The sequence below is a fragment of the Prorops nasuta genome, unplaced genomic scaffold (assembly GCF_024137725.1).
Source record: "Prorops nasuta isolate Cenicafe-Biocafe unplaced genomic scaffold, Cenicafe_Pnas_1.2 PNAS00004, whole genome shotgun sequence".
Taxonomy (NCBI): Eukaryota; Metazoa; Arthropoda; class Insecta; order Hymenoptera; family Bethylidae; genus Prorops; species Prorops nasuta.
The window spans coordinates 1,554,825-1,579,123 of NW_027116801.1; the positions used below are offsets into that span (position 1 = coordinate 1,554,825).

General features: G+C 33.2%; 5 protein-coding genes across 7 annotated transcripts; 1 reads left to right on the forward strand and 4 right to left on the reverse strand.

The window, feature by feature from the left end:
- Window positions 1-159: 159 nt before the first annotated feature.
- On the reverse strand, window positions 160-6,766 carry LOC136772713 (putative methyltransferase NSUN7). Its single transcript, XM_066725843.1, has 10 exons — window positions 6,546-6,766; window positions 6,015-6,304; window positions 5,297-5,466; window positions 5,126-5,228; window positions 4,763-5,052; window positions 3,860-4,107; window positions 2,665-3,010; window positions 1,527-1,682; window positions 709-975; window positions 160-486 (listed from the first exon to the last, which is right to left on the reverse strand). Exons 1-10 carry the CDS (start codon window positions 6,764-6,766, stop codon window positions 160-162), a joined length of 2,418 nt encoding a protein of 805 aa, XP_066581940.1.
- A 504-nt stretch (window positions 6,767-7,270) lies between these two features.
- Window positions 7,271-13,293, reverse strand: LOC136772714 (odorant receptor 9a-like). Its single transcript, XM_066725844.1, has 9 exons — window positions 13,022-13,293; window positions 11,940-12,536; window positions 11,738-11,842; window positions 11,300-11,452; window positions 10,708-10,759; window positions 8,440-9,002; window positions 7,810-7,914; window positions 7,578-7,730; window positions 7,271-7,505 (listed from the first exon to the last, which is right to left on the reverse strand). The coding sequence occupies exons 1-9, from the start codon at window positions 13,268-13,270 to the stop codon at window positions 7,443-7,445; spliced, it is 2,040 nt and encodes a 679-aa protein (XP_066581941.1). The 5' UTR covers window positions 13,271-13,293; the 3' UTR covers window positions 7,271-7,442.
- Window positions 13,294-13,947: 654 nt separating this feature from the next.
- parvin (beta-parvin) lies at window positions 13,948-17,299 on the reverse strand. Its single transcript, XM_066725510.1, has 5 exons — window positions 17,092-17,299; window positions 15,720-15,983; window positions 15,245-15,639; window positions 14,932-15,175; window positions 13,948-14,855 (listed from the first exon to the last, which is right to left on the reverse strand). Exons 1-5 carry the CDS (start codon window positions 17,207-17,209, stop codon window positions 14,779-14,781), a joined length of 1,098 nt encoding a protein of 365 aa, XP_066581607.1. The 5' UTR covers window positions 17,210-17,299; the 3' UTR covers window positions 13,948-14,778.
- Window positions 17,300-18,470: 1,171 nt separating this feature from the next.
- On the forward strand, window positions 18,471-22,215 carry LOC136773066 (heat shock 70 kDa protein cognate 4-like). 3 transcript variants are annotated; one of them, XM_066726436.1, is made up of 5 exons: window positions 18,483-18,626; window positions 19,024-19,127; window positions 19,221-19,442; window positions 19,980-21,224; window positions 21,403-22,215. In XM_066726436.1, the coding sequence occupies exons 3-5, from the start codon at window positions 19,238-19,240 to the stop codon at window positions 21,867-21,869; spliced, it is 1,917 nt and encodes a 638-aa protein (XP_066582533.1). In that variant the 5' UTR covers window positions 18,483-18,626; window positions 19,024-19,127; window positions 19,221-19,237; the 3' UTR covers window positions 21,870-22,215. The 3 variants fall into 3 exon arrangements, with proteins under 3 accessions (XP_066582531.1, XP_066582533.1, XP_066582532.1); XM_066726434.1 differs by lacking the exon at window positions 19,024-19,127 and having other exon boundaries at window positions 18,471-18,626; XM_066726435.1 differs by having other exon boundaries at window positions 18,484-18,626; window positions 19,024-19,442.
- Window positions 22,216-22,301: 86 nt separating this feature from the next.
- Window positions 22,302-23,768, reverse strand: LOC136773068 (putative gustatory receptor 39b). The gene is made up of 3 exons (XM_066726441.1): window positions 23,078-23,768; window positions 22,458-23,008; window positions 22,302-22,373 (listed from the first exon to the last, which is right to left on the reverse strand). The coding sequence occupies exons 1-3, from the start codon at window positions 23,766-23,768 to the stop codon at window positions 22,302-22,304; spliced, it is 1,314 nt and encodes a 437-aa protein (XP_066582538.1).
- Between the last annotated feature and the right edge of the window lie 531 nt (window positions 23,769-24,299).

Sequence of the window (24,299 nt, forward strand, 5' to 3'; positions counted from 1 at the left end):
TAATTTAGTTGATTAGTATCAGTCACGCTATATACTTCCTTAATTAGGCATATCTGTAGTTAGAAATATAATTAATAAACAGTATTATCTCGCACTTTCACGTTTCTTTTTTGCCATCTGATATAAAACTGATATTCAAAAAAAGTTAGTCATTTGTCATCAAGCTGTTTTAACACTTTCATAATCCTGTGGGAACAGTAATTTTGAAACGCGGGGACTATAAAGGGTTCTTTGAGTGAATGGATCAATTCGTGTCAATTTGAATTTGTTCTTTAAGTGCTGTTGGGATGAACCGATTTTCATGATAAAACTGATCGCTTCTGACCATCTTCTTCGAGCTTCCAAGCGTTTGGCGTGCTGTACCTGAGTTATACAACTGTTCTCCTGTCTAAGATTGTGCTTATTGAGACGTGGACAGGTTTCCTTCAGTCTTTTAACTCGAACCATAAAAGTATGAGTGGGGGCTGCTATTCGATCTATCTCGATCTAAAATATAATAAGTTTCGCAGTATATTCCTTATTCCTCGTCAAATACAGCTTTATAGAAATTAACAATTGAGTAATTCAAGATCCGAAGTATTCATTTTTTGGCAGAAATTTAACCATTAGAGTAATTCAGGACAACATTGCGTAATATATGTATATATGAAACTTAAGAAAAAAATTATTAGCAACTCTGATATGTGTGTGATTTAATTCAATTGTTACCTTGGATCGCCTACGGTTTCCCCTTTTACTATCTTGCGAGAGTCTTCTAACCGTTAGATTTTCCTCCTTCATAACTAGCTTCTGTTTGCCTGGATTACCAAATAGTCCCCGAGCTTCCGCTTCTTTGATCATGAACAGAGAATTGAACTGCATCATTTCCTTGCGTTTCACGACTGCCAGAAAGCAGCCAGGATGCAGCATACCACTGGTTTTCAGACCACAAATTTCATCGATGTTACCAATCTCGAATAAGTCACTGTCTGGTACCTATAGGATTTCTTTACGCGTCACTATGGACAGGACTGACGATTTATTCAATGTAAACTGAGTCATGATCGAATTTCGACAAGTCAATCGAAATTCAAGTTTTGCTATCGTTTAAAAAGCTTGAATTAAAGGTAAATGTGATTTCAACCGATATACAGGTATATTATTGATTAATGGAGAGATCATTGTGTTAAAATCTATCGAATCTCGCACTAAGAAGTAAAAAATGGGCTATACGTGACCACTTATAATTTTCTTTATCTTGAAGAAAAAGCCAAGTAGAGAAAACAGTTTGAACAAGGATTGTATAATTTTTGAGGGTGACATTAGATGATGCTATTGGTTTGATGTTGAAAGTTTATTAAAACGTCACAAGAAGTTATCTTTATTTTATTTAATGGAACCATCTATTTTTTATTGCATATATGCATATTAGTAGCGATCAACACCCTGTATAATTCCATTTAAAGAGTTTTTAGTGCAAAGAAAGTAAAAGATAGCAATTTTCATGTTCCAGTATTTCGAGTTGTCCAACCTCGATTGTAGCAAACCTTTATATCATTAGGGATGATTGAAGGTTTATCATCATCGTTGGAAATGTCCAGAGATGACTCGATCTGTTCCCTCCTATCTTGCCCTGATTTCAGAGATCGGTTTGATCTCGAAGTCTTTACAGGTATTTCTTTTGACGGAGTCTTTCTCTTTATCTGTAATTCATATAACCAAACTGTTAAATTAAAGAAATTGTAGTGAAGAGCAGAAAGCTTCGAACTCCTGGTAACCCTGGACATATTTAATTATTATGAAAGGGAACACGATGTTAAAATGAAATGTTGTTACAACTACTTGCTAAAATCAAAAGCTTCAAGATTCCCATACTATACTACAAGAAGTATAATTTCAAAATTGTGCCCTATTTTTTTAAAAAAAGAAATGGATTTTGAAAAATATAATTCTAATAAATGTTTTATGATTTATAGGATAACTAAATTTCCTATCATTACTGTGAATATGGTTGGACAGTTGTTTTAATTGACATTTTCTCTGTTTTGTTATTTTTTCTAATTGATCTCGAAAGCTTCTCAACACATTTTATGAAAGTATTTTTTAATCCAAATATTTAAGAGGTCACGTTTCTAAATTTGTTTATTAATACAATGCACAGTTGCTGAAGCAATATGCACGATTTCTGTATCGTTTCCAATTTCTCTCACATACAAAAGATTGTAAATTCAAAATATCTAGTAAACACTTGAGTTAATTGGAATATCCATGTAATGTTTTGAAAAATTTACAAGATCATCTACATAAAAAAGCAATTAAAAAATATATCAGTGTGTTTAAAAAAATTGAAGTGACATTGATGGACGTCTTTAATTAAATAAGCAACAACAAATTAATGATACCCAATCCTGTCCTTTTCTAAGCCATAAAATTTTCATTGCGATTATTTTTGTTCAAGAAAATTTTATGACATGATAAAAATAGGACTATTTCTATAGAAAGAGTAAGTGGAGTAGCATTTTATTTGAATAAATCAGGGATTATATTCGTCGTCCTAAGCTACCTGCCCTTCCCATAATAAAATCCACTGATAAAATTTCATAGAGGAGATTGAGTCGATATTATCAGGTCCAAAGAGCTAGGTTCACCAAGGTCATTAGTATTTTTGATCGGAATGAAAATTACAGGACGGTCGTGAGTGTGTTTCTGCAGAGCCATTTTATTGGCATATTCGACGACTTGCTGAATCATTTCAGTTGTTTCGGTTGAGAGGATCGTGTGAACCTCGTAGATCAGAAGCTGAACATTTGGCCTTGTCAATGCGTATTTTAAGGTCGACATTTGATCCGATAGAAAAGCTTTGGGCTGTTTTTCATTTTCAGGATCGGTAAGAGCCTCTAAGAGAGCAGCGTCACCATCGCGAGCCACCGCAAGATCTACGATATCTCGCAGGCCGGTATAACTGCAAGGTGGCGATGCTAAAACCACCGTTGCTCTGTTTAATTCGGCCAGCGGAGGCGGATCCATGTACCTGAAGAAAATCATTTTTATCATAACATTAATTATAGGAATAAAATCGAATAAATTTGTTTTTATGAAAACGTGCTAGTAGCGGGTAATAATTTATTTGTTCAAATACACAATATAGAACTAAGTTGTTTTTAATAAAGCTCAATAATTAAATTTTATTCATTTCAACAAATTAATATATTTCCGCTGCTGACACGATTTGATAAAAATGAATTTATAAATGATTGCTCAAAAAATTCTTAATCTTTGATGCTTTCTATCTTTATCCATCTTTAAGATAGTTATCTGGACACTTATACAGGGTCCGTCATATAATTCGTATCAAGAGGCGGAGATTTACTTGAAGCTTCACAATGGAGGCTAAGTGCGTGATTGGCCGCGAAGAGAGAGATAGAGAGAGAGAGAGAGAGAAAGAAAAACACTACTCACGTCGCGCATTTTTGTCACTCCTAGTAGTCCCTCTTTTTGAAACGCAGATTGCCAAAATTCATTGGCTGCTACAGAGAGAGAGAGAGAGAGAGAGAAGGTAATACAAGCGAGTGAGAGACAATAATCAGCTAAAAAATGTTGTCAATTTGCATTTAAAAAAAGAGACTACTAGAGATGACAGAGAAGGTACGTGAATAGCGTTACCTTCTCTTCCTCCCTCCCTCTCTCTTCGCGGCCAATCATACGCTTAGTCCCCACTACAAGGTTTCAAGCGGACTCCGCCTCTTGATACAAATTTTCTGACGGACCCTGTATAAACGCAATTTGTATAAGAATGTATTTTTGTAGTATAATATAAAATGTGAAGTGATGTTTATAGTACAAGAAAAGAGGAGCCAATAAATCTTACAACTAGTCGTACTTTTCCGAGTACACACGACATTGTTGAAGTGTAATTCCTAACTTCTTCAGGTATTTTTCATATTCGTAGCGTTTCTGTCCAGCACCAAATGCTAAAAGTCTACCAGCACCTTCGATATCTGTGAGAAGGTTTGCCAGATATGCTGTGTGACGTGGTGCAATCGAATGTGTCAGAATGACTGGTCCACAAAGACGTCCATTGCGTATGGCCTGAGCCACCACAGCTGCTCCAAGGCACAGCGATCTCTCCTTATCAATTAAAACAAAATAAGAAACAAAAATTTAACTGTAGTTATATAGAATATTATTATTACTTTTATGTCTACTACAAGTGAAGACTCTTTGTATAATATTGAGTATTGCAACCAATTACGCATGCGTTACATACAGATATTTTTGTAAACGGGGTTGTTTCAACTATTTTATAATTGTTTGAAAATAGCAAAATATAAATCTCTCGTACCATTCTATTAAGAGTTATACTTAGTTTCATCCTGCATATCAGTTTTGCTACTAAAGAAATATTGGTTTTTATTACTATTATTTTGATTATTAGATTTGTTCTTTATTTTGAAAAATATCTTATGTCATTATTTGTTGAGTGGATTCAGCCATTACTATAGTATTGCGTGCAATCACACATGGCATTGAAAAAAATACTAATTAATTGTCAGTCTCACTTCGCCATAATTAGTGTTACTTATCATTTTAAGTATATTAGATTGTTAGTAATTTAGACATTATTTAGACTCGTCAGTCGAAGGTAACTAATTTGTATTCATAATTCATATCGAGCTATCACCGAAACTTCCTGTATATCTTAAAAAGGATTACAAAAGAAAGAAAATCTTTAGCGACAGCATCGCTATAAATCTTGCAATATTTCTGTTTTATCGTTACTTACGAGGAACACGAAACGTCGGCTTTGAACTAAACCGGAAACGGCAAGTTTCTCACGCGCATTCTCATGCAAGTTGATCATTCTTGGACATATAGGGTCCCAAGTGAAATGTTCCTCGTCTAGTTCGGCTGCACTGCAGTCCAAACATGGATACAGGCCTAATCTCGACATTTCAAGGACATATTCGTGCTTAGTTTTTAAGTTTAAAGCATTAACGAATCCTGAAGCAATCGCCGGTTCGTTTCCCCAATTTATACCACCGGCTATCCTCAGGTGACTTGGGAGCAGCTCATCTATTTATATAACGAATAATAACATGAATTAGACGAAAATGTTAATCTCTTAATAAAAATTTGCATTATTTACCTAGGCTTAAAGCTGAGCCAGCAATCCTCAATCTAGAAATGCTAGCAGCCAATCTAGTTTTGTTTCTTAATAAAGCCTCCTCGATTCGCTTCAATCCAGCAGCCTAGATGGGTGAAACAATATAAGATCATTAGCAAGGATTGAGAAAATTTAAATTGCATATTATTTTACCTCGAAAGTCTGCATTCTCATCTCTATGGCCTCATCGTCTCCCAATCTAGCAAATCTTCTTGCCTGAAGATCATAAAGCAGCAACCATACAACTCTCTCTTTTTCTTTCAACGAGTTATTCTTTTGCCAAAATTGCATGTTCGCCAAAGCTTTTCTCAGAATATTCTTGTCTTAATGAGAGAACAAAATACACCAGTTTATAAGTGACAATAAATATCTTTTCGAATGAAATTGATAAATTTTCAAGCTATTTAAATATAAAAGCGTAATTGTTGAGGTTAGGCAGAAAATCGAATGCAGACTGTAGGTCCTTTGAAGATCAAAACGAATGTTTAAAATAGAAACATTTATTTTATTTTGCATATTCTTTTAATCTATCTCAAATTCCCAGAGCACTCTGTAACATTCTTCAGATAGATTAAAAGTTTATGCAATAAGAAATAAATGTTCCTATGTTATAAATCGTTATGACTTTCAATGTAGATGTCAAGGTCATACAATTATAAGCAGAAGTCAGCTATTTAAAATTAATTAATAATTGGTCTTATTGATTTTTATAAAATCTTATCGTATTCGAAACATTTAGATGTGTCATACATTTTGGGATAACCTGAGACTCTTGTTTTACTTGCTCTCGAAATATTAACTGATAAATTGGCATCCAAGGAAAATTTAATGGATAACAAGTTTTAAAGAGTTTTAACGACAGACAACTCACATCTTAGAACGTCATAGACCAAACCGAAAACTCTTCTCATTTCAGCTTCATTGGCGTAGATTGGTGAGGGGTGGGACTTTTGCAAAACTCTTGCAGCGAGAATGATATCGTTCAAACGCCAGCCTGGCTCGACACAAGTTTCAGTCATAGATCCATCGATCCTTAAGACGTTCGTCAATGACTCCGTTGATAGCAAACTCGTCGCTCTTTTCGCTTTCAATGGATACTTTCGCTCTTCCGGTTTCCACTCGTTCCAAATTTTATTTTCCATTCCCACTTTCGAATTCATCCTAAACCACGCACACTTTTATCCACGTGAAAATAAAAAATAACCTTCATATACAATAATTTTTGGTTAGTTTTAGAAATAACTTAAATTTCAGGATATTCTTGCCAGAGTTTGAATTTTAATTGCGAACACACATCAGCATTGGCGGTGTTTTAAGAAAGAACGGGTGCAAAAATAAATATGAAGTGGCTGATCCACGTCATTCTTGCAATTTTATCAAATATATTAATAAACAAGTTTACGTTCTGCTTGAAGTTTCAGCATCGAATTCACGTTGCAGCTCGACCAGGCTGTAATAGACTTGGTGCCTCCAGTCTTCATTACTCGGTAGCACCAGATCTTCCAATTCCTTCTTCGTACGCTGCTCCTCCGTGATAAATTTCATCTTTGGCGACAGCTTTGCCAATAGAATCCGGAAAGCTCTCGCATAAATTGCAAAAATATTAGCTCTTCGTTTACACATTGTTTCAGCCACTGGTTCTCCTGAATTGTTTCAATAATAATTTAAAAATTAAAAAAAAGAAATAGCATTGATGAAGAAAATTAAAATCATCACTGATCACTTATTTTGTTAAGTTTTTGATAAAAAATTGCTAACTATAATTTCTTTAAATACTAAATTGCATTTATTATTTGCAGCGATAAGTAAATGCTATAGAGAGGTAGAAAAATTTAAGGTGCGTTAAAAAAATCATGCAAGATATAGGTAAGGAAAGAATATAGCAAACGCTTTGATCACGGGGAGGATTACTCGAGAACTGGAGGAAAGGGGAGCAGTAGTCAGTAGTGAAACTTCGTGGATCGTAACATCGCGTGACGTTTGCCACAACATAGAACTTTATCGCAAATAACCAACGAGACTGAATCCTCTTCATCTCTTTTTTCCATTATTTCTCTCTTTTTTTTTTTATTTTTCCTCTTCATTCCCTATGCACAAGTCTCTGTGTTATTGTATCTTGTTAAACGATTCTATACAGCATAAAAATAATTTTCTATTGTTATCATATTTTACAATAATGAATAAATACTCTTGAACTATATAACAATGGATTCTAGTTCTATTCTCCCAATTTTATAATATTCCTCGTTCTTCGCATTTAAACGACATTACTAAATTTTTAGTTTTGTTTTTAATCATATTAAGCAGATTCTGTATCGAGACTTTTTAATAAGAAGAAGTAGGAGAACGCGGTGTTAAAGACCTGTAATGTAAGATTTAATTATATTAGGTAAATAATATGCAGTTTTAATAGAGTAATTAAAAGTAATCTTACTGCGACGAACAGATCAACAGTGATGTAAGTTAGTTTCATAGCTTTAATGACTATAGTTTTTTGCGATAAAATAATTAAAAGACTTCTTTTCAATGAAACATTTTCGAAATAATACCACGGACTGTTGTATGCAGCCATTCGGAAGTTGTCACTCTAAGCAAAACGATACTTTTTGAGAGAAAGAGCATTGTGATAGAAAAAGAATGAAATATTTTATGACAGTCAAACCCACCTCTATTGTAACAATGGTACCGTACCACGAGTACATACCCATTTGAGACATTTTCAGAAACATATAAAGAATAAAAAGAATGATTTTAGTCACGGTCATCTTCGTCTGGAATGGTAAAATGAACAAATATTAATTTTTCATAAGAACATTTCATTTGGTCAAAATATACAGGATGTCTAATTTTAATTTATCATATCTTGTAATCTCGCGAAGAGTTTTCAAAGAAAAAAAAATGTAAAAAACTATTATATGCATGTCTGTCAGGGGAGTATTAATAGTAGCGCAAACTACTTTGACCAGACCCACCCTATAGCAATTTTAAATCGATATATCCACTAAATTCCTAGATTACACAATAAAATCATATAAAATTTTGGAAACTCTTGAGATAAGCTAAATTAATATGCAATAAAAAGAAGTGGATATAATTTGGAAAAATTGAAATGACCTTCACGTGGCCCTCAAATAACCTTAAATTGTCAAATACATTGATCCCGCTTATGTTTTCTTCGAAATTTTACAATTTTTATTCAAAACATTTTTCTCTGTAAACGCTTCTCACAAAGTTATTACAAGGGCTGATGTATTAAAATTAGATATCCTATTTATCGGTATAGATGTGAACAGTACCTGAAATCCTTGAAATATAAGGGAGCATATGATAAATGTACTGGTGAGTGCCAAGCCCAAGACGATCGGTCCATAAATTGTTTGTAAAATATCTCGACATTTTAATAATTCATTGTGAATTTGTATTGCATTCTTTAACTTTTCAGCATACTCTTCTTCAGTTTTGATCTGCTCTATATCGTGACTGATGACTTTTAAAACCGCCGCTATTTGCTGAACATAATATCCAAAAAGAATGTCCACGCTTACAGTTACAAAGGATACTATGAAGGCAGTAATTGCTTCAAACCAAAAATGAAATTGGTAGAAAAGTCCACAACCTTCTACTTTCCAAGGAAAAATCACCGGAAATGGAATCAGGCATTTCTTGTCACTAACGTGTTTTATTATTTGCAATATGTAGCTTATCGGTGGCACAATGATGTAAACTGTGCCCAAACTGGTCACTACGAATGCATAGAAAAATGCCATGTGATAAAAATTGCCCAGAAGTGACAACATAATTGGCTGCATTCCCTCTCTAGAAAATGAAGCCTCGAAAAGACCACTTAGAATGGAATCCACTTTTCGAAAACGATTTCGCCAAAAGTACACTAGCAGCAGCTAAAATATTTTATGATTGTTCAAACTTTCATCATTTTACATTTAAAGATTGAAATATAGATTTTTTTTCTATGGTGAAATCTGTTGCTGGATTATACTTAATTAGATGGATGAAATAAGGTCTTTACTGCAAAAGTGGCCTAGATAAAAAAATTTACAGAATTCCTAGTAATTCTATTTTCCTAGTGTAGAAGCTAAGTAATTATCTAATCTTATTGTTTCTATTTTTTCATGTCTTTATTGATTCAAATGTTTGTATACGAAGACATTAAAAAATAATAAATATTTTAAACATTATATTCGTTCTACAATTAATAAGGATTTTTTACAATTAAATTCAATTGCAGATTAATATTTGATTTGTACGTACCTTGACTACAGTAAAAGAGAAACTTCCGAGTAGGCTGATGCCTTTGGTAAGGAGATGAATATTTGATAAGTGAAATCGACAAAAATTAAAAAAGGCACAAGACATGACAAAACAGCAAATAGCCTCTAAAATTGGTATATATTTGCTATAGAATCGATTTTTGTAACCCTTTGTGATAAGTGCAAAGCCACTCAGATATAAGCATTTTTGCACAAATCGTTCGTATACGCGATATTTCTTATTCAATCTCAATTGATCAGCCATCATCGATGATTTCATACGAGCAAACTGAAATTCCAACCTTTGGAAACTTCCTGTGTTACATAGAAAAACTTCAACTTCTATTTGGAGTTTCGTAAAATACCAGTCTTGGCTTTACGATATCCAGGAAGGGCTCATTGTGTTATTATGCAAAATTGACGAGCAACTTCAATTTTATCAATGATATATAGAATTTAGCAGAATAAGCTAATGCGTCCTGCGCAATCGTGCTTCCCTTACAGTTTTTCGTTTTGTTTTTTATTTTCTCATACAGTCGTTGATGTGAAAGTTCTTCACTTGATATTGGCAAGACAGAGTAGTAGATATTTTGGGCTGTTTATAAATTCAATTTTATTAATATTATTTCATGTGTGGAAAAACGACGTTATAACAATAATAATGAAGTTCTGCTAATTGCAAAAAGATTGATTGTCGTTAAAAAATAATATAATTGAGTATGATTTTTATCATTATTAACATTATATATTGCAGTATCTCCATTATTTCTCCATTAGTTAAATTTATATTATTATACACGATAAATAATTCAGTTATCTGAATGATAATCATAATTAAAATCAATCTTGACTTGGTTTGTTGGAAGACACATAAAAATTAGCAATTGTTTTAAAAATAAATGAAATATTATTGTAAATCTGCTATATATAATTAAATATATAAATACGTAAGTACTAATTATTATCTTTAAGTACTGCACCTTTTTTATTTATACAAAATAGGACCAGGCTTTTACGACGTCGTCTTTTATATTAATATATTTTCACTGTCAAGATTGACGCTTCGTTATTGTTGTCAACTCTGTGATTCTTTTATTATATTTATTTCGTGTTATCAAATATAGAATTTCGCATAAAGGAGTAATCGATTGAAAGGTTTCATTTCGTGACCGATTGGGTCGGCAAACAACCTCGGAAATTACAAAGACTTGATATAATGGATAAATATATATATATATTTATTTATACTAAAATAGTATCGACATAGTTTTAATGCAGACTTGTCGAATCATTCGCTAGATTCCAATGTTCGTAATAGAAAAAAGTATGAAAATGTTGTGTTTAAAACCTGAAAATAATAGAAATCATTTCAATTTCTGGTTTCAAAAGCAATAACAATTTTGAATGATACAGAATCAACCATTTCGAACCTGGCATATATTTTTTCATTAATGCATACATCATTCGATAAGACTCATTCAATTATCACCATTTGTCAGTACAATAACAAATGACGTTCATTTTTCATTAAAAATGTCCTTACAACATTTTTTTAAGATATATTAATATTTTTTCTACCCACAAATGAGAATGACTACCTTAAAGTATATGCAGTGCAATTAATGATCTTTTATACGTCTCTTTTTATCTAATAAGCAAATAAATGGGGCTGAAGTTATTCCATAATTTAGCCTATATGTCCGTGAGCCAATTGAGAATCACTGTGAATAGATCATTTTTTATAAACAACAAATTTTTACATATTTCTAATGATCTAACGCCTCAGCTTATAAAGCATGAGAATTTTACATCATTTTTAATTAGTACATTTATGACCTGTGATCGCCAGATTCGAATAGGTTAAATTATTGATGCATATATTAATTACCGCGCTGAAAAGATCGGCAGAGATGTAAAAAAATTTTAAAGCGGTCAATTTTATTGGTCTCTGTCTCAAAATAAACATAACTCCGTTGCTGAAAGACTTATTTCCAGCAAGGTACCAGTTGCTGGAATAAACCGCTCCTTGAAAATTTTCACTCTGTCAAGAAAAAAAAAAAAATATCTCAGTTCAATTAAGGCAGTTATTAAGTAATGTAAAAATATTTCAGAGCTAGCTCTTGATTTGCCAAACATCAGTATTAAAATAAAGCAAGATCGAAAAAGTGGTACTTTCTATGAAGTGTTGAAACAGTAACAATATTGAAAATAAGAAAGTTGATACATTGAAAAATTATTCTGATCTATTTTTAAAATAATATTTATATTCTCCTCACACACATTCTGAAAGAAGCTTTGTAATCTAATATTATGACTATAAACTTACTTCTGAGGTAAGTAGAGTACCATACCACGAATACATTAGTATTTGGCCCATTTTTGCGGATGAGTAAAATACGAATAGTAAAATTTTGCCGACTGTCAATTTTGTCTGAAAAATAAAATCAAATATTATTTATTTGAATAAACTCACTTAGTTAAATTTCTGTTTTAGGAGATACCAGTTGTAGAAGAATGCAACTTATTACCTGAGATATTTGAAAAATCAGAGCACATAGTTGGAAAGCACTGATGATCGACGTAAAAAATACAATTGGACCATAAATTTTTTGAATAAGTTTGGAACATTTTAGGAGCTTTTTGTGTTTGATAATGATATCTTTCATGAGACTATCATCGCATTTCTCGTGCTCCATATCGAAGGACATTGATCTCAGGACGAAACAAATTCTTAAAATATAAAAACCGAACAATAGGTCCACTCCACAAGTCACGTACGAGATAAACCAACTTGTGAGACTCTCGAATGCATAGTGCAATTGATAAAACCATCCACAACCGTCGATCTTCCAAGGAAATAATCCAGGATAGGGTAAGAGACAATGTTTATGCTCCACGTGTTTTGTGATTTGAATGATGACAAGTGTCATTGGAAGAATTAAGTACAACAGAAAAATTCCAGTAATAAAGAACGTAAAGAAGTAGCATGGACCCGAAAAATGCCGGAGAAGTTGAAGAAGCGCCGGTCTCAATTTTGTCCTGTTTAAAGCATTTTCAAAGAGCTCCTCAAGATTGTCATTCAAATTTTTAATCCAGTCATGTCGATGTAGGAAAAATATTAGCGTCTAAATGTTCAAATTAAAAATATTATTTCGTAGGTCTTATGCATAACGAAAATTGACAAAAACAAATATTAAATTGAGACATTGTCTCTCCCATTCATCAAAATTTAACCCCAAAAATATTCATAAAGAACAAATAAAAAATTACTTGATTTAATATCATATAGTTTAGTCTTTCCACAAATTTGATATGACGTTTCCACCAACATATTTATTCATATAGATTATTAAAAACTATAATCTTTATAACATCCTGAATTTTCTTAAAAGGTTACTGGTTACGTTCTGTATCCTATGTAAATTGTGCGTATAGGTCATATAAATCTCAATATAATAGAACTATTTGTTTTAAACCAATATGCATAAAAATAAAAAGTTTTTACCATATAATGTATACTGTCTGAAGCAAACAGAATAGGATTTATATTTTTTAAACTCTCGGCATGATTAAAAATTTATTTTTTATAGTAGGGAGAATAAGCAATTACCTTAAGTATGACAGTTGTGACACTTCCAAAAAAGCTAACACCCTTGGTAAAAAGATCAAGATTGGTGTAATAATGCCGGCAGAAATTCGTACAGGCCAATGCCATCACGATGCACGAGAAGATAATGTAAACCGGTAAAAACCTGTAGAGAGTGTTACGATCCTGTTTATTTGGCGACAAACCACCCCATAATAAAACTCGCTTCACAGAACGAACGTAAGAGCGGTATTCTTCCAACTCATCAGACATTTTCCTCTATAAATCCAATTTTACATTTAACATGGAGGAGTAGTTTCGGATACAGTTCTCTGGATAATACGGTTAGTGCGATAGTCCGTAATTTTCAGACCAATTGACATAAAACCTTCTGTCAAAATCAGTGATGCAGACCACAGCAAAAATTATAAGTTTCCCCCTGTATAGTTTGTACGATTGGCTAAAAGGATTCGTATTCCGGGGAGCATAGAGACTGCAGCAGTTTAAGATTATTGATCAAATTACACGATTGTGAATTGAAAAATACCATACACTACGCAGCTAGTTAATTTATTAAATATTTATGGAAATTGTGAAATTGATCTCTTTATATAGCTTAATGTGGTAAAAATGTCATGTTATAAAATTCTTCATGGGTGAAAACGTAGAGGGAAGTTCTTGCGAGTTTGCGTGATGGAGAATCGTTTATTCCTTATTGAAAGTACCTGGGGACAATCCCTTAACAGGAAAATTGCTATGTAATCAAATCGAAATTTCTAGTGAATTAATAAATGCGTCTGATTCATAAGCTCCACACGAAATTTAGACTCGTTTTTTTCTTCCAACGCTGAAAAAATTGTCGACGATAAATAGTAACACCTAGTTGTTCCGAGGAACGGGTTTTCCTGTGGTATGATTATACAAAAATATACAAAGCTCTTACATTTACAGTATAATTAATTTATTCCAACTATCAACAGATATAAAAATTAATAAATAGATTTTTTACAACGTTTAAAACATTCTACAACATATATATTTATTAATATAATTATAATTAGTGTATATATAAAAATAAACGATATATATCAGGTAAAATTTGTTAATAAAGGCACATGCAATCCGCAGTTAATATCTGAAAAAATATTGGTCTATGGGTATTAAGTTATAATTATCGCGTTACATCATTAGAGTACAATATAATGGCAGTTTTAAATTGATATAAATAATTTTCGCGAACAGATTTTTTCTTTGGTTAGTTTTTTCGCGCTGGACATTATCCTGGTTCGACCGTCGGCACAGAAACGTACGTAATTGCCGACGTTTTACGTAAAAATGTTATTATCAAAAACAGAGGAAGATGCAATGACAGTCCAAGGTCATATTCAGAAAACGTCAATCAGGCCTCAAGGGAGCTTTGAAAACTATGGTATATGTTACGTAAACTATAGATTTCGAGCGTTTTTTTATTTCGAGTGACGTCTCGCTGAATAAGACCATAATATGTACCTTAAACCAGAGTTACCAGTGTAATTGTTCTTTTACAGACAAATTTAACTAAAATATAATCACGTATCATGTGAATATACATATACACGTGGTCCCTGATTATGTTTTGGTTGTAAAAGAGCACAATTACTAGCAACTCTGCCTTAAACTATATTTTGATAACGTAAAAAGTGAGCAATTACGCAATCATATCTGCTTTAAGTCTAAGTCTAAATTATTAGATTATTGTGTATAGAAAATGCTACTTTGATTTTTATACTACATATAAATTTTTAATTTATTCCTTTGTATTTGGTGAATAGATTGTAAAGAACGCGAAGCGTAGATTTTAAGTCCAGATTCACAATATCTGTGAAGGGAAAGTAAAATTATTAATAGTGTGATAAAAAATTATTCCTGCACATTTTTGTCAAAACAATACAAACCTTCTGGTCTTGCCTTGGGTTTTGGAAGTCCAATGTCTTGCATAATATCGAATGCAAATGAAACATTATGAACCTTTTGGTCATGAGTTTTAGGTGTCAAATGGAAGCTACCTAAAGGAACAAAAAATCCTTCCAGCAGACCTAGTAAAAGTGTTAAGAAGACTCCATCGTGGAATTGCGTGTCTAAATCCGTCACTTCCAAATGGACTTTGCTCAGGTGTTTGTTTACGAAAGTTACTAAGGACTGTAAATTATTATTATAAGATAATGTTTTTTTTTTAAATCGATTCTTATTTATCCTGACTTCATTTACCTTTTTCACGACAGCCAATTTATCCGGAGCATGATCAAATAAAGTATCGAATGCGTCTCTTTCACAACGCATTCCAAGATCGCCATAGGTTGAAGTTAATTCTTCGCGTACTGTTCTGTGAATTAGCTGTCCGTCTTTTTTCCGTACAATTAATAATTGCACAGCAACTCTCTCTGGCAGCCTAACTGGAGCTCGAAACTGACGTGCTAAGCCTACCAATAAGTGCAGTATGGACACAATATTTTTTGTGTGAACTGACTCCACACTCCACTTGTAAGGTGGATATCTGCCTAGTACACGATTTGCCGTCTTCAAGACCACATCAAGCTTTTGCTTCTGCCCTTCTTCCGATTGTGTAACTTCCGGAACATCTAATTTCTCGCCTGTTAATTTTTCTACAAAAAATAGAGAAATAAGTTGATTGGAAAACTGACTTTTATACTAGGCTGTATTTTATAATAGATTGAGAACGAACCGAGTAATTTTTGTAAAACTTGTCCATCGTATAAATCTTCTGTTATGTCTTTAACGATTATACGTTGATCTGCCAGTTCGTCATTAATCCATTCGATCAGAACATATATAAGTTCTTGTAATTTTGGATCTTCCAAAGCTCTTGGCTCGATCATGGATCGTTCCTCATTTTCCTCTAGTGCATAGTCCTCTGGTGGCATTTCCAAGTTTGCAGCATATCCAGGAGAATCAATGGCGTATTTACCTTCCTCTTGGACATCTTGAACTGAAAAGAATTACACGATTTTCTGTTTATATAATTTTGCAAAAAATTCGGAATAATTAAGATTATTTAACACGTTGACTGTCACGCAACTTTTCACGATTTCAGTCTAAGAAGCCAATAATTTGAATTTTGAATGTAACAAGTAATTAAGGGACGAGAACCCTCGTAATAAGTGCTCTGGGCAAGTAAATAACTTACGAGACACCTCGTAGTAGGAAGTCAACGTGTTAAGGGATTAGGCCAGCCTCGAACGAGAAAATATATAAATGCCTTACAAATTTTCGCCAGCCAAACAATGAAATAAATCGATATTTTGAGAAACAGTTCTTTATTGTACTCTTAATGAACTATAAAATTGATTTTCTTCATTGTCATGTATATAGATAAAATTAGTGACATTACAGCACTTTTTCCTTGACATGTTTTTAATGTAGGTATCCACGGGCGGAAACACGGCATATAAAATTAATGATCTTGAATAAAAACTGATTTTTTCTATTATATATACGGAAGAACAATTACATAATTATGTATAATTTTTAAAAATTTTGTTTCTTGAAGAAATGGCGCATCTCTTTGAAAAGAATTCATTGACACTTGTTTATAATACAAAAACTATGCAAAGTAACAAAAAAATTCTATACGTGGATTTATAGATAATATATCATCCCGAATATATTGTCAAAGGTTCATGTGTTGTTTGGTAAAGATTTGTAGCTCTATTTTTGTTCAGATTAAAAATTATTATTTCGAGAAAAACACGTTTGAAGTTTTAAGTGATATAAATTAGAGTATGTGTTGGGAAACGCTCTATTCGAATTTTAAGTACTTAGATGTTTTTATCAGTAATGATCCTTTAGGATATTTATTTTAAAGCCTAAAAGATTATTTCAAGCAAACAAAATTTTTCGATTTTCGAAGCTTTCTAGAATGGCCTAATTCCCTAAAATGAAAAAATATTTTAATAAAACTGCAAAAAAGTTAAATTTAAAAAAAATATGGATAAGATTTATGGATACAGTGTTCGCTCCTTTTAAGGGTAGGATTTATGTAGAAGTTCAATGACGAAAAGTAAGATTATAGTGGATGAGACTGTAACTATTTATACCTTCCTTTATACGCTTCTTGCGTCCCAATGTACCAATTTTATCCCAAAAACTTTCTTCTTTGTCGTCTTTTCTAGCAGAAATAGGTCCACGCGGTGATTTTGGACGAGGAGACGCCATAACTGTTATAAATGACTGAAATCTGTAAGAGCTGCGAACTTCTGACAAACGGTGGATGAGGGCAGGGCAGTATCGGTGATGGTGAACGGTGGGAATTTGGTGCCCCCACTTTGACTATTATTTCTACATATAACCTAGGTGGTGGGAGCCAGAGTAGGGGTACCAAATTCCCGTTGTCTACCACCACTGGACAGCATAAGAGAATGAAGAGATGGTCGTTCTTCGTTGCACTGTGTGCGTATGTACACAAACCGCCATTAATGGCATTCGAATTTAGTATACTTTCTGCATACACAAAATATATATAAGACAAGGTTTAAAAAGTACAGTTAGAACGCCATTGATGACGCTCACCGTACATACTTTGTGCTCTTAAGGAAACATGTTTTAGTCCAGCCAGCGTTTAGTTTACTTCAGTCTCTTCATTCAGATGGCACTGACTACAACCGTCTTCATTTTTAACCTTCTTGTCTCTTTTTGGCTTCAGCAAACTTAATGCGATGCGGCAAACATACACCCTCAAACATTCAGCAGGCTAAATATAACCTAGAAAAATATATTCTTTCTTTATTCGTTAATGTTTGGAATTCATGCTTGTGAACGAATTTCTTGGTGTTTAAAAAATGAGGAAATTTCTGTTTGCTTAAACTAACTTTTGTACGCAAGTAGATTTTAAAGGAGTTGTAGGTCATTTCATACAGTCAAGCGAGATTGATGAAAATATCAATATAATTTGTGTTTTAAAAAGCTGCATCTAAGTCGATTTTCAAAAAAGTAAAATAATATGATCATGAAGACGAAGGTGATTTGTCTTATGCCTGGCTGTAAAGCAAATTCTAAGACCTCTGGCCACTTTTTCCCTAAAAATAAACAATTATGCCTGCAGTGGAAAGATATCGTACAAAATGAAACGATTCAAAACTTATCTTTGGAAGAATTAAAAGGATTTAGAATATGTCATTTGCACATTTTTCTGAAAAAGATTATATATATTCTGTCAGCCGACGGAGACTGAAAAATGATGCTTGCCCAACAAAAGCTAACATTATAAACGACAATCCAATATTTCTTTCAGTTGAACTTATTTACCGAAGTCAATAGGATGAAAAAAATATATTATGATATTTTGTTTACTAGTATACAATTATTAATTATTTTAAAAATAAATAAGTAAACTATTAAAAGAACAAAAATTTGTTTAAGTTTTCCCGCGGTTAAACAGAGAGCGCTGAAAATCTGGGACGCTAAAATTAAATCGCCCTCTTACGAAACCCCTTCCATTCCATCCCATCTAATTCTTCTTGATCAAAAAGAGCTTGCTCACTTGAGCAGTATATTTTTGCGAATAAAGCTGTAATCTAAGTACGTGAAGAGTATTATAGGAAACCTTTTAACATATCTTTGGCTTTAGAAGAGAGTAAGTATGTGCATAGCAAATTTATGAATTAAATAACAAGTGTTACAAAAGGACTTTGTTATATATATTTTTATTATTAGATAAATGATTGGTCAGTACACTTTAATCTATTTTTACAATGCTTTACCAAAAGAGTACAATCACATATATAATCCTAAACTATTGGAGAACTGTTGAAAAGTCAATCCTTAATTTTTTTTGTTATAATGTTTGTTTTGTACTGAAAATTTAATTGATGTCTAATTATTGCTTTCGAACGTTATATTCTAAAATTATAAAAAATGTTAACTCTGATAATCGACTAAATAAATTTTAATTATTAGAAGGGTATTGTCTATTATATATTTTCACGAATAAAAAATGTTAATCATGATTATTTTTATATTCATGATTATAGGTGATCGATATTCTCGCAATTTCAAGAGCAAATGGTGAAGTTTGGAAAATTGCCAATTCGATAAGAGCACAAGAAACTCTCATTAAGATTTGCCTAGAAAATTCGTTCGTTTTAATATTCGACCCATAGTGGAAATATACAATTAAAATTTTTTTATATTCTTCTTCTTTTTTACAAATAATTAATTTTGCCCATAGAAGAAACAAAATAAGCAATGGCCAAGGCACCTGCAATTGGAATCGATTTGGGTACCACATATTCTTGCGTAGGAGTTTTTCAGCATGGCAAAGTTGAGATTATCGCGAATGATCAAGGAAATCGAACAACTCCAAGTTATGTAGCGTTCACTGATACGGAGAGATTGATCGGTGATGCTGCAAAAAATCAGGTAGCCATGAATCCTAGCAACACAATTTTTGGTAAGTAGAATGTATATACCTATGAAAAACTCCCTCAAGTTTGTGATTTAAAAACCATTTCCTTAAATTAAAAAAAATTGGCTTTCTCGTGGTACAGAAAAAACTTTTAGGCTTGTGCCACTAGCAAGCTGCGCCTCCAAGACCTTTTCCGAACGTTCTGAGAAGTTTAACTGATTCTCTCAGCTAAATTATTTTTTTACGCGGAACTTTACGCTCTTGTTAAATAAATCCTTATGCTTTCACAATTGCTATAACAGTCAAACCAGCTGAAAATGAGCTTGGCCTTTAGCATGACTGAAAAAACATTACGTACGATATTTTCTGTCAGGTACTGAACAAATTTAGTGTGAAAAGGAAATTTCTTAATCATGAGGAATACTATTGTATAAGAGTCTGTTAAATTTACATACGCTTTAAAAAATATCTTTATACATAAAAAATTTCACTTTGACGCAATAACTTTATACATTGCTATACTGAAAATAAATAAGTTGAACGATGATTTATGAGCTGATATAAATATTGGAAAAATTGCAGATGCAAAACGACTGATCGGTCGACGATTCGATGATGCCACGGTTCAAGGGGACATGAAGCATTGGCCATTTACGGTAGTGAGCGATGCGGGTAAACCAAAAATTCAGGTGAACTACAAGGGTGAAACCAAATGTTTCTTCCCCGAGGAAGTGTCGTCGATGGTTCTCACGAAAATGAAGGAAACCGCGGAAGCTTATTTAGGCAAGTCCGTGACGAATGCAGTCATCACTGTCCCAGCCTACTTCAACGATTCGCAGAGACAAGCTACCAAAGACGCTGGTGCAATCGCAGGTTTAAACGTTTTGAGAATAATAAACGAGCCTACAGCAGCCGCCATCGCTTATGGATTGGACAAAAAAACTAGTGGCGAAAAAAATGTATTAATCTTCGACTTAGGCGGTGGTACATTCGACGTGTCCATTCTGACGATCGAGGATGGTATCTTCGAGGTTAAGTCGACAGCTGGGGACACTCATCTCGGTGGTGAAGACTTCGACAATAGAATGGTTAATCATTTTGTGGAGGAGTTTAAGCGAAAGTATAAGAAAGACCTCAGTCAGAACAAGAGAGCCGTAAGGCGCTTGAGGACAGCGTGCGAAAGGGCGAAGAGGACTTTGAGTTCATCGACCCAAGCCAGCATCGAAATCGACTCGTTGTTCGAGGGGGTTGACTTCTATACCTCCGTCACTAGGGCACGCTTCGAGGAGTTATGCTCGGATCTCTTCAGGAGTACCCTGCAACCAGTCGAGAAGGCCTTGAGGGACGCTAAGATGGACAAGGCTCAAGTGCACAGCATCGTATTGGTCGGTGGATCAACGAGAATTCCGAAAATACAGAAATTGCTCCAAGACTTTTTCAATGGCAAAGAGCTGAACAAATCCATAAATCCTGACGAAGCTGTGGCGTATGGGGCTGCTGTTCAGGCCGCGATTCTTCACGGGGATAAGTCAGAGGAAGTCCAAGATTTGCTGCTTTTGGACGTTACGCCATTGTCTCTTGGAATTGAAACTGCTGGTGGTGTTATGACGACTCTCATCAAACGAAATACCACTATACCGACGAAACAGACGCAAACCTTCACCACGTACTCGGATAATCAGCCTGGGGTGCTTATTCAAGTCTACGAAGGAGAGAGGGCAATGACCAAGGACAACAATATTCTTGGAAAGTTTGAGCTTACTGGAATACCACCGGCACCGAGAGGTGTACCACAAATCGAGGTCACTTTTGACATTGATGCGAATGGTAAGAAATATGTTTTTACTATTTTTTACGAGAATTATAGTATTTTCTAAGATTTTATCTTTACACGAGCAGCTCTTTGTTTTTTTGTTCTACTATAAAAAATTGTCAAATAACAAATTTCTTATTTTTACAAGAAAATATATCATGTTAAATATGATTTATGTTATTTTATATATAGGCATTCTCAATGTTTCGGCGATTGAAAAGTCTACCGGTAAAGAAAACAAAATAACCATCACTAATGACAAGGGACGGTTGTCGAAGGAAGATATCGAAAGAATGGTCAACGAAGCTGAGACGTATCGATCTGAGGATGAAAAACAAAGAGACACAATTGCTGCAAAGAATGCACTGGAGTCTTATTGCTTCAATATGAAAAATACCATAGAGGATGAGAAATTGAAAGATAAAATTGACGAATCTGACAAACAAACTGTACTTAAAAAATGTAACGAAGTTATTTCTTGGTTGGACAGTAATCAACTTGCTGACAAGGATGAATTTCAAGATAAACAAAAAGAATTGGAATCTGTTTGTAGCCCAATTATCACGAAACTTTATCAAGGTGGTGCACCACCAGGACGACCACAAGGAGCAACACCTACGAATCCTGCTGGTGGACCTACAATCGAGGAAGTCGACTAAGCAACGCCTTATCTAAATGCAATAAAAAATGTATTTTGTGCTATCCTACTATGTTTTGAAAACCCGCGTATAAAATGTTTCATGAATATTCTTGGTAAATTATTTACAATATCTTGAAAACACTATCGCAGATATTGCGAATAATGTGGTAAAACTATTTGAAAGGTTTGTTTTCTACATGGATATAGAAATTGAGATTATTATATTGTGAATAAAACTAATATTTAACATCTTCCCTATGTATAATATTTATTGTTTATTTTTAAAATTTCTTGCGTACTTACAATAACTGACTTTATATTACATTAATTGTTAAATTTAATTAAAAATATATATTATAATTCTTGATTAATTTATTAAATTCGATGTGCGATTCCTTTAATTTTCATATCCTTTATATATATTTATTGATTTAGCTTTAAAAATCATTTATCATTTATCATGATGCTCTGGTCGGTAAAATTGAACAAGGATAATCAAATACGTTGTTATAACACCAACAAACTAGAAATTAACGTGTGTTTTATTGATGTTGTATTATAAATCTTTGTATATACTCACATTTATAAACTTTAACATTATACTTACCCCACTGAGAAGTGAGTTATTCATTTCAAAAAAGTCGCAAGCTGTAAAGGTGACACTATGTTGTGATATTTGAAGCGAAAAATCATTCACTTCGCTTCTTATACTGTCACGCTCATTTGTTGCCCGTAAAAGGGTTTCGATTCCCAAGTAGTTCAAGTCAAAGCCAAAGTTGCCTTGATGTTCAATGGGATGATGTCTTTCAGACCTAATTACCGGGTTGGTTTGATAGTTTTCCTCGTTGCCACGAGTAAAGCCCTTTAATTTATTAGTGCATAAATTTTTGTTCAAATACAAAATAATCGAATATATGATAATTCCTGTTTTATTTGATTCTCGGCTAGCAATGTTGCAGTTGCAGCAAGTTAAAGCAAACTGACCAACGTATATCATCCAGATAATATTGTTTATCAACATAAATTCGTAATTTTGTTCAACAACTCCCATGTAGATTCTAAAAAGTGTAGCTACAACCATCGTAAAAGAATTGGCCGAGGATAGAAGTAGTTGGAGTCCGTAAAGGCCATTGACAAAGGTCACTATATCACAATTACCTACGATTATAATGTTAAATAATACATATTTATTCTTTGAGTAACTTGTGTATGTAATCAAAAACTTACCACTGTGAAGTTCCCTAGCACGTCGTAGCTTTAAAGATATCCAAGAGGAAGGGAACGTCTGATCGATATTTTCGATCATTTCATTGATGGCTTTAAATCTCTGTGATATAACAAGAACCACTATATTAAAATGAAAACTGTTGATCACAGACTGAGAAATAGTATAATAGAGCAGTAGATCCGAAGCAAATATATCCTCGGGTAGAATAAAATAATAATAAAAAGCATGAATGAGAAGAGACAAAGGACCTATCATGACTGTTGCTAATAATGCTAAAATTTGAGTTTTTCTAACAAGCTGGTTATTTATCGGAATTTCTCGTTCAATCTTCTCATCGATGTTTTGAATTTTCCTCATCAACTCTGGCCATTTATCATAATGCCTTATGCCGTCATAAATATAATAGTAAGACGATACATAACATACAACTTTGTTCGTGTAATACATAATTTTGAAAATATCACTCTTAAAAACGCTACCAAATGTAAAAAAGTCTATAGCTCCATAAGCGACAATCACGGAGCAAATGGCGAAATGAAGGATACGAAATATAATTGTCACACATTTTGATGCCTTCTTAGGTCGTGAGATACCAACACCAAGAATCCAAGAGGTATACGTTATTGGTCGCAAAAATCTTTCCACTGTTATAACATTACAATCCAGTTGAATATTAATATCCGTCTCCATGGTCTATATTAGGCACAGGTTTCTTATATGTAGACTGGATGCATCTTCTATCTAACTTTATGATACAACTGTTATGCTTTAATGATAGAGTTACTTGTTTTTGTTACAAGCGTAACTATTGGCTACTCACTGGTAAACTAAAAGCTTTCTTTTAAAACTAGTAGAAGCTTCTTTCTCTAGTTATACTGATGCTTTTAAGAGTATAACTTCTTTTTTCATTTAAAATTAAAGAGATTGCATGATGTACCGCCATTTCCGTTCGAATTAGGGAGGTTAAAGTGGATTAGAATTTCTATACCAAATGAAACGTAATAAGTGATTGTTATAAATATTAATTTATGGTAATTGTCACAGTAGATGAAGTAACTGTGTGAACGTAAATGTGAAAATATAATTAAGTGCAATGTGTGTGGTGAAATTGCAACCGTTTATATTCGGAAAAATATCGGTTTGAAAATTGGGACGGGCAAACTTGCTGTATACATATAGTTACACAGTAGCGCTTGGCGGTATGTACTACTTGCCATCGGG

Coding starts and splice junctions, on each gene's coding strand:
- LOC136773066 (XM_066726434.1), top strand. CDS start 19,238: ATGGCCAAGGCACCTGCAATTGGAATCGATTTGGGTACCACATATTCT. Junction 19,443..19,979: donor TCCTAGCAACACAATTTTTG/GTAAGTAGAATG, acceptor GAAAAATTGCAG/ATGCAAAACGACTGATCGGT. Junction 21,225..21,402: donor TTTTGACATTGATGCGAATG/GTAAGAAATATG, acceptor TTTTATATATAG/GCATTCTCAATGTTTCGGCG.
- LOC136773068 (XM_066726441.1), bottom strand. CDS start 23,768: ATGGAGACGGATATTAATATTCAACTGGATTGTAATGTTATAACAGTG. Junction 23,009..23,077: donor TGCTAGGGAACTTCACAGTG/GTAAGTTTTTGA, acceptor TTATAATCGTAG/GTAATTGTGATATAGTGACC. Junction 22,374..22,457: donor ATAACTCACTTCTCAGTGGG/GTAAGTATAATG, acceptor GTTAATTTCTAG/TTTGTTGGTGTTATAACAAC.
- LOC136772713 (XM_066725843.1), bottom strand. CDS start 6,766: ATGTGTAAACGAAGAGCTAATATTTTTGCAATTTATGCGAGAGCTTTC. Junction 5,229..5,296: donor TGAGAATGCAGACTTTCGAG/GTAAAATAATAT, acceptor TCACCCATCTAG/GCTGCTGGATTGAAGCGAAT. Junction 976..1,526: donor TCATCCCTAATGATATAAAG/GTTTGCTACAAT, acceptor GAAATCCTATAG/GTACCAGACAGTGACTTATT.
- LOC136772714 (XM_066725844.1), bottom strand. CDS start 13,270: ATGTCTGATGAGTTGGAAGAATACCGCTCTTACGTTCGTTCTGTGAAG. Junction 10,760..11,299: donor CTGCCGATCTTTTCAGCGCG/GTAATTAATATA, acceptor TATTATTTTCAG/GTTTTAAACACAACATTTTC. Junction 7,915..8,439: donor TTATATTTCAAGGATTTCAG/GTACTGTTCACA, acceptor TTACCATTCCAG/ACGAAGATGACCGTGACTAA.
- parvin (XM_066725510.1), bottom strand. CDS start 17,209: ATGGCGTCTCCTCGTCCAAAATCACCGCGTGGACCTATTTCTGCTAGA. Junction 15,640..15,719: donor AGTTTTACAAAAATTACTCG/GTTCGTTCTCAA, acceptor TATTTTTTGTAG/AAAAATTAACAGGCGAGAAA. Junction 15,176..15,244: donor AATTGGCTGTCGTGAAAAAG/GTAAATGAAGTC, acceptor AATAATTTACAG/TCCTTAGTAACTTTCGTAAA.